This window comes from Liolophura sinensis, chromosome 6 (assembly GCF_032854445.1).
Source record: "Liolophura sinensis isolate JHLJ2023 chromosome 6, CUHK_Ljap_v2, whole genome shotgun sequence".
In the NCBI taxonomy this organism is placed as follows: domain Eukaryota; kingdom Metazoa; phylum Mollusca; class Polyplacophora; order Chitonida; family Chitonidae; genus Liolophura; species Liolophura sinensis.
The window spans coordinates 40170650-40180379 of NC_088300.1; the positions used below are offsets into that span (position 1 = coordinate 40170650).

The 9730-nt window shown below is 39.8% G+C and overlaps 1 protein-coding gene across 1 annotated transcript; it reads left to right on the plus strand.

Moving 5' to 3' along the window:
• Positions 1-2150: 2150 nt before the first annotated feature.
• On the plus strand, positions 2151-3479 carry LOC135467194 (tyramine/octopamine receptor-like). The gene has a single exon (XM_064744958.1). The coding sequence runs from the start codon at positions 2151-2153 to the stop codon at positions 3477-3479; it is 1329 nt and encodes a 442-aa protein (XP_064601028.1).
• The last annotated feature ends 6251 nt before the right edge of the window (positions 3480-9730 follow it).

Consider the following 9730-nt stretch of genomic DNA (forward strand, 5'->3'; position numbering starts at 1 on the left):
AAATGTGCTAACAGTCTGCCTACATTTACCCAAGTTTTTGTACTTAACGTTAATTTTGGGGTGATTATATTTACAACATGGCCGACCGCACTGTAATTTCTGATTGTAAATTACAACTATTTTAGCTTATAATCCCTTCGTGCAAGAGGGTGTCGATTGTAAACTAGGGCTACATCGAGATCTGAATGATTTGCAATCAATTTAGGCTTACGATCCCTTTGTGCAAGCGACCCCTGGTTACAACCCGACGCAGGGTTCTTCAATATTGGTTGATACTTCAGATCAAGGATGATAATGGTAGCAATGTGATACGTAACAAAGTAGAATCGTCTTTAGCTAGGATGCAGGTGAAAATATGCGTCATATGCTTCTAACTGATTGATTGATTGGTATTATTATATCACATGTAAGTTTCTCGTCCCCTCAGAGCTACACACCAAAACACTTGTGTTGTATGCACACAAAGCTGTGTTCCTTCCTGTCGTATTTGAACAACTGTTTTGTGTTGAATTAACACAGGGTCTTATGTTGACAAATTGGAACAAAAGATGTGCTGGATATTGTGCACAATACTTGCTGTACCAACACAAATTAGCTAAATTGTGCATGATATGCATTATTTCAGTTTGGTTCCACATAAGTTTGTGTTTTATTATTTTGTAATACAAACATGTCTTATTACTTCACATTTATTTGACACGTGTTTGTGTTGAGGTAACACATTTCTGTGTTTATTGAAAACAACACAAGTTGTCATGTTGGATTCCAACCGCTTTGTGCAGAGACCTGATAATAAAAGCTGATAACAAAAACAGATAATAAAACCTGATAACAAAAACCCATAATGAAAGCTGATAATAAATAAACATCATCTACAAGACTCGAGCGTGCCGCAGATTATATAAGAACTTGAAACCAAGCTTACTGTCAGAAATCACTGTCGCCTGCCACTCGCTTAAAAATGACGTCACTATTTCAAAACGCCCAACCCTTTTTTCCAGAGGTTTGGGAGAAGGGCTCGAAATTCTGTGTCACAGAGTATAATAGCTCAACCAATGGTTTAAGGCAAGTCTGTATCTACTAACTACTCGCTTGCTCTACATCAGCTGTCAATGACAAATCATCACATTCTACCTTTTAACATTTGAGTTATTTTATCTAAAGCTCCGTCACAGGTAAACATTTTCATTCAGATACCTGGCGCAGAGTAAGGGCACATGTACAATATTTGAGACCCCCACGCACTGATGAGCTCTGGTCGATACACAAATCGTTAGTACCACGCACTGATGTCTACACTTATCTTTTTCGAGAAATGATTTACGGTTTTGTCCATGTCATCCCCCAGCACGCAAGGTATATAGAGGGTAAGTTAGAAGTGGATGTGTCAGGTGTTGCTAAGCTAAGAACATGGTTATATATCACTCTTGTTGCTGTCAAGTATGTGGAAATACTTGACACAAACACACCATCTAGCCATGATATACCGCTCGAGTAAGGAAGCCAGGTATAGTGTTGTGATATTAGTCGCTTCCTTTGAGCTTGAGTCAGTTTGACAAAGCCCAAAATATCGCCGTTAGTCATATAGAATGGACTACTGTTACGCTGAATATCGAGGATTACGGCATATAGGCAGCAGACAAAGTAATCTGCAGTCGATCCAAGATGAAACTTTTATTGACTGCTATAGACTCTTGTGATAAGGCATCTTCTGATGCTGATACTTGTGATCTTTGATGATTCCAAATACGTGCTAGGTATCAAATTTACAATGCAATATCACTTGCGTTTCTTATGAATAGCACGATGGGCTGATAGGGGAAGGAATTCCAGTGTAGCTCTGGTGGCTGGTGGACAAGAGTTGGGCACGGCGCGGAAGTGCGGAGCGTGTGGAGTATAAATAGGGCTCTGTGAAAGAGACACAGACTAGCTGTACTGAGTATCGATCGGTTAGACAACGACGTACCGTTCAGTGTCAGACTGAAGGAAGGCAAGAGAAGTAAGGGTACCAGTGCGGTCAAATCTTTACCGTTCGCTTCTGAACATGAAACTTCAAGGATAACGCTGTGAGTACAATCCTCTGGTTTGACTTGCATGACAATCTAATGAGTTATGAAAAGAAGACGACGCTATTTCGTCCATGTAACAGTATGATTTTATTGTTCAGCGGTAATCAATCGTTCCCGAATTTTCTCAATTTTTCCCTCGACATCAATGGAAGCTATGAAAACTTCTCCACCACTTTAGAGAATGATGATACGCTTGCCGTTACAACTGTGCGGCTCATTTGTGTTGGTTTTATTCTGTGCATTATAGACGTTGTTGCGCTTTTGGGAAACGTCCTGGTCATCGTCGCTGTAGCGTCGACCAAGAGACTAAAAACGGTAACAAATTGTTTTGTCGTGTCGTTAGCAACGGCCGACTTGTTATTGTCATTATCGGTGATGCCTCTGGGAATTATGGTTGAAATGGTCGGCTCGTGGCCGCTTGGAGCAGCCCTTTGTGACATGTGGATCTCTCTGGATGTTTTGTTGTGTACCGCTTCTATCCTGAACCTCTGCTGTATTAGTCTGGATCGCTACCTAGCCATTTCTAGACCGTTACTTTACGCAACCAAAAGAAGTAAACGACTGGCGCTGTTGATGATATTTGTCGTTTGGTGTGCGTCAGTTATTGTAACATGCCCGCCGATATTCGGCTGGAAAGAGCATGGCAGGTACGAACATTCTAACCAATGTGGCCTCACCAAGGACCCAGGATATATTATTTACTCTGCCATGGGGTCTTTCTTTATTCCAATGTTAGTCATGGTCTTCGTCTACGCAAGAATTTACAAAATCGTCTTTGACAGAGAGAAGCGTCTGTTACCATACCGACGCAGTCTTTTGCGTAGCCGAACAAAGAAAACTGATTCTAGCAACAGTGACGAAAACAACGTGCTTCTTGTAATGGAAAACCGACACACGTGCAGCGGACGAGGCCAGGCTGCTAATAGTTTTCTGTCTCGAAATGGACGGCAAGTGAAGAAGAGTAGTTCCATACAGAATCTACCTGGCTGTACCATTGCCAATCAAGCCACGACAACTTTCAACGCCGAGGTTCCTTTGGAAGATACTCATCACAGAAACTACAACAGTGCCTCTAAGACACCTAGGCGTAATATAGGCGCAGACAAATTTAAAGATGTTCAAAAGGCAGAAAAGGCGCTTATTCTAAAAGAAGGGAAGACGGCCAAATCTCTGGCCATTGTTGTTGGAGGATTCATAATTTGCTGGCTTCCATTCTTCTGTGTTTATGTTCTGCGGGCGTTTTGTTACACGTGCAACGTCAGCACACGGTTATTCGTCATTCTTACTTGGTTTGGTTACTTCAACTCTGTCATCAACCCGTTCATCTATGCATTCTCAAATATGGACTTTCGCCAAGCTTTCTGGCGATTGACATTTGGTGTTTTTGTGGAAAGCCCAGTAGCTGTGTGAACAGGGGTATATGGTGAGAATCATTTCCTGTGTGTAGCAATCCACAATTGAGCATTCAGCGTTTCATTTGCTTATGAATATTACAGAAGTGGCATTAAGCCATAATCATTCATTTATTTACTTACGAACAAGAAGGGCTTTCCACTGTCTTCAGGAGGACTTCAGAGAAAAAACAACAGACAGTAAAAAAAAATTTTTAAATAAATGAGGAAGCGTTAAAAATGTCAGGAATATGTTATCATTATTTCTTTTTTAGACTCATGTTATTTTATTTGAGGACGCCATCTGGAGTACTGGATGAAGTTTTGTACAACGTGGTAAAACCGGACTTGTGCAGGATGTGGATCTGTTATGTGTATGTGCTCATCTGGGCAAATGATTACTGCAATTTTGTCTCTGGCAAATTTGTTTTGTTTCAGTGAGTCGTAACAGGTTTACCCATATCTGTTTGTCAAGTATCACGTTGTTTTACATAACGCTGTAGCGAGCGGAATCGAGGACTGTTAATTCATGTGGAGAATTGGCCGTCCCCAGTTACAGTATTCAATTAACTTCTTCTGGTTTCAATGCATGGCGTGATCAAGGCTTACTGGACCATCCAATATTTCAAGGTAATATTCACCGCAGCTTTGTGAATTGAGGAGATGAGGGAAGCGATTGGGGTGGGACGGGCGAAGACAAAATACAGGTTCGTCGGTTATGCACTATTACTCAAGGCCAATACATATTAAATTATAGGTTTGCGATTAGCTTTTACGGATATGTTTACGCTTACCGCAACAGGGTTTTATATAAATGAGTCGACACCACAAACATTAACTGACATCATGATAACAGTTGACAAGTTTTTGTTGCTTTAAAATCTAAGATTTAAAGACGTGAAATGGTCACAATCCAAAGACCTCTTTGATATTAAAGGAACCACACTGACGTTCAGTAGAAAAGTTCATAGATTACCGAACACAACTAAAGGGCAGATGATAAATTTAACGTCACACGGTTGCGTTTTTCCAAGATGTTCCTATTTTGTAATAAATTTCAGTTTTTGGAAAGTCAAAACTGTTTCACAATTAACCACTGATTGTTTCAGTTCTTAATCGTTTTATTACAACAGAAATATTAAATAGTATTAGATAAAAAATATATATTACTGGTGTATGTTTTAAAATGCCACGAAGTTGCACAAAAAACCAAGGCAACAGACCAGAGTTGGATGGAAGATATCTTTAACAGACTGATGAATACCTTTTCAGTTTGACAAGAAGCTACCCGACAAAAATGATCAGAAAACCTCTCTATCAAACTTCTCATGTCTAATAGCTTTCTCCAGACATATTTCTTCAGAGCGTTTCTCAGAAAACGCCAAATCTGTTGATTTTTACTACAACAGGTCTCCTTTATGTTTTTCCTTTTCATCCAAAAAAAAAACGTGAAAAAACACTCAAAACTGTCAAAGCGACAAGGTAATCTTTGGCGCCGTGAAAGCACCAGTGCCAGGGAAATAGAGAAGTGAGAGAAGTGAAGAATGAAGATGTAGAAATCACAGAAACGTTGTCCAAGGTCAGTGAACTATAAAATGTGGAGCGCATATGTTACCATTCCGTCACGAGATTGTAAATCGGTATCTGTTTGTTTTTCACCACAATCACCATCACACCTCATTCATTCGTGTCATCTGCCGCTCTCATATGGAGCTCAGAGATATACACACAAGGACTTTCAAACGAAAAGTAATAACTTGCGGCATTCGTGTCTTGATCTCTTGCATGTGTGGTTATATAATGTCCTCTTGTCAAAATGTATTACAAGCATTTAATCGCCATTCGTTCAAATAGCGGTACATTTGCCCCGGAAACAAACAAACCACAATCAGCACTTTGATGACACTCACTGTCCACGTAGTGATGGAAGTGATGGAAACTCAACAGTGTGCAAACCATATCATGTTAACCATTGCCTGTTCATTATGATTTATGATTAGATGCATCTTCGTTAGCTCATTGCCACCGGGTATCATTTGAAACTCTTCTGTTTTTCGGAGTGCAGAGTTCGTTGCCTAGCTCAAATATTAATCACAACACTTAACATGTAATTAAAATTAGTCTTGTTTTTGGCGCAGAAAAAGCAATGTATATATATATATATATACTTGGTGACGACATAGTGTATTCCTGTCCTGTTTTACAAGCTAAAAAGTCTGTTGAGGCGTTACCTTGGTCTAGTTCTCCGTAATGTCTTCCAGTGCAAATTTACATTACTCAACTTCCATCGATAAGCAGATGAAATGGCGTCATGAAACTTAAGGATCCAGTCAGCGTTGAATTTGTGAATATATTTATCAGGCTATGATTCTACCGACAATGTTCTAAGTAAGTCTGTGTGATGTTTTTATATTCACTATTTATCTGTCTCAACGTCAGTTAATTAACAGTTGTGCTTAAAAATGTCTTTGGTGTTCACTGCATATCAATTAATGTAATGAGTATGAATGAGTAGGTAGCCCGCAGGTAATTGATTTGCTGCATATACAAGTACACTCTCATACACAATATTAATGCCACAAGATACTCGCTCACATATACATTGACGGAGAGCAAATCGACTTTGAGTGAGTGAGTTAGTGCTTGGGGTTTAACGTCGTACTCGAATCGATCTTGATGACAATAAGCTGTCGAAGGCGCTCCTGTCACCATTTGCGCAGTCTGACGTTCGCTGAAGACCACGTTTCTTCCACCAGTATATGTGCATTTCTGTAGGTCACACGTGGGTAAGTTTGCCAGAATATAACTTGCCAAAGGACAGTGGTTTATACTCCGGGAAACCCGGATTCCTCCGCCCATTAAACTGACCGCCCTTATGTATTAAGCGAGTAACGCCTGAATATGACGTTAGACAACAATGACAAATAAAAATTACATTAAGTCTAAACTGGATTAATTGCACAAAGAGCTGGTGAACATTTTAGAATACAGAAAATGTGTTGTTTTCCAGATTAAATTGAAAGCTATCTACAATACATAGTTTCAAGAATCTGTCATCTGAGTCATAAGAGTGCTTATAAAGTCAGGATTCATTAGAATCATTTGACATCAACTCTGACCAAGCTAGTGTTCTCGGTAACGTTAGAAAGAAGTTTCATAATTTGGAACATGTTGAATAGGGCCTTACCAGAAGATTGCCAAGCGTCAAAAAACCAGGTATGGTAAGGCGAGGATTCGGCCCCAGTACAAGAAGGTGTGCACCTCAAGAAATGAAATTGACTATAGCTGTGATTGCCAGCTGCTGACACATTTGTAAGGCTATTTCTTTTTTCAGTTTCCTTTTACTTCCCTTTCCCTGTTATATAGCAAAAATACATGAAGCAATGTATAGATAGTAAAATCAAAAAATTGGTAGCCTGCTCCAGTGACACTAAAATATGTTTATCTTGCCAGAAAAAGTATGTTGCCAGAAAAAATAAAAATAACCGCACAAAGAATCGAACTCTTCCTTGAAGTAAAAACTGTGCTCTCTATAGCGACCCATTCGCTGTACTATGAAGGATGACAGACAGACTATGGCATTTTTAAAGTTGCCAAATTATGACAAAACTGATAACATTATAAAGTTTATTTTTCACATAAGACAAAACGTTAACCAAAACTAAACTTTGACAGCACGTAGAAATACACACAGGAAAGGTTCAGTAAGGACATTTTTCTGGTTAACGTCGATCTTCATTCTGTAAATAAAAATAGTGCCTTGTTCAAACGAAAAATTGGCGTTTTAGATCGAGAGTGCATTTTGGTGGGTTATTACTAAGTAACCATCTCTTTTATGACATTATAACTTTCATGAGTGCTTCGACCAAGTTTTTGGATTTCCAAGAATCGGAAATTTACAGAATTGTGCTGGGATTTTGAAATTTGCCCTTTCTTATCGTACCTCTCTGGGTCCGATTCTCCGATACGGGCTACACGAAGTCTGAGTTTAAACCGACTGCTGTGTTAACATAGCTGTGTTCAAACTGTTGCTATTTCCTTTTGAATATCAGATTCGGTGATTTAGGAAATCCTTCGAAAGTTTGCAGCACAGTGGTCAAATCCGATGCCATAACGTTCCCCTTTAGTTAGCATTCAGCCTTTTCAGCTAAAGTGTGCATATCGTAAACTATTACGTCGATGTTGTCGGGCAGAAGTACCATTAAGCATATTTGATACTTTGTCCCGATTGTAGTGCGACTCAGTGTGTGATGACTATAGTGCCTCCTTTGGGACTCGTGTATAATAATATTGTTGGCTGCCAAACTGTGCGACGTAAACTATTACGTCGATGTTGTCGGGAAGAAGTACCATTAAGCATATTTGATACTTTGTCCCGTTTGTAGTGCAACTCAGTGTGTGATGACTATAGTGCCTCTTTTGGGACTCGTTTGGGACTGTGTTGGCTGCCAAACTGTGTGAGAGCAAGTTATAGTTATTGGTGTGCGTGTTTGTCCCTACCCTTTTTTACCTTGCGCTAGGAGCTATCCCTGTGTAAACTTCGTTGCCTGAGAACTTTCATTTTGAATACATCACTCGTTTTCTTTTAATTTATATTCCAGTTTTTTTTTGGCTCCAATTGGCTAATTATAAGGGGTTCCTACAAGTGTTGTGATGACGGCACATAGCTAAAACCTTATTCTTACAGTCTACAGAGCTTATTATCGTTGTTCAGTTGATGGTTACGCCCCTGGGGGTCACAGGGATAGAGGTGGCATCCTATTTCATGACCAGGTCGGGTCACTGGTACAGAGAGGCGCGGATCTCTGTTGTCGAACTAACTGTGTTGTCTTTCTGCCCTGTTGCATGATGACTCTCTGTCAGATCTTTAACATTTTAGATTTGACGGAGCGTTCACACTGGTTTGAGATATGTTATCTATTCGTTTATTTTTCTATGACATATAAGACTATATCTCTGGCCTTTGTTTGTCAATATTTGGATGTCTACTCTCACATGGCAGATCGACCTACCTTTTCTTCATTGTGTATTGCTGGCCCCGGCTGATCTATATTGTCATCTAACTTTCTATTTTAAGTTTTTTTTACAGCGATATTTAAATAGGTAGTACATATATAAATGGATTCCTATACTTGGCCTGTAATCGTTAATATGAATATTTCGTCCTATATTTTTTCAGAAAGTGTTGAGCATGGCGTTAAGTAACAAAACCAAAGCCGTTCCTTGTAAAAGACGTAAGACCTGTTCTTGCCAGCAGAACCGAGACCTCTAAATGTCATCCCTGTCGTTGTGTGACAGTTCGCTTGACTGGCAAGCGTATACAGAAGTCACCATTCAACGATGAATCCGCAAAAAATGCCTCTGACTGCTGAGCTGCATTGATGACTGCATCAACAGAGGTAATACATGTACTTTTGGAGTAGCCGAGACGGAAAAGATGCTCATACATGTACGTTTAGAATAACTGAAACGGAAAAAATGCTCATGCGTCAAGAACAAGCACGACACAGGAAAAATGTTCATATACGTAATAATAATCGAGACGGAAAAGATACTCATACATGTACGTTTGGAGTAACCGAGACGGGAAAATGCTCAAACTTGTACGTTTAGAGTAACCGAGACGGAAAAATACTCATACATGTTCGTTTGGAGTAACCGAGACGGAAAGATGCTCATACATGTATGCTTAGAGTGACCGAGACGGAAAAATGCTCATAGATGTATGTTTAGAGTAACCGAGACGGAAAGATGCTCATACATGTACGTTTAGAGTAACCGAGACGGAAAGATGCTCAAACTTGTACGTTTAGAGTAACCGAGACGGAAAAATACTCATACATGTACGTTTGGAGTAACCGAGACGGAAAGATGCCCATACATGTATGCTTAGAGACGGAAAGATGCTCATACATGTACGTTTAGAGTAACCGAGATGGAAAGATGCTCATGCATGTATGCTTAGAGTAACCGAAACGGAAAGATGCTTATGCATGTATGTTTAGAGTAACCGAGATGGAAGGATGCTCATACATGTACGTTTGGAGTAACCGAGACGGAAAGATGCTCATACATGTAAGCTTAGAGTGACCGAGACGGAAAAATGCTCATAGATGTATGTTTAGAGTAACCGAGACGGAAAGATGCTCATACATGTACGTTTAGAGTAACCGAGACGGAAAGATGCTCAAACTTGTACGTTTAGAGTAACCGAGACGGAAAAATACTCATACATGTACGTTTGGAGTAACCGAGACGGAAAGATGCCCA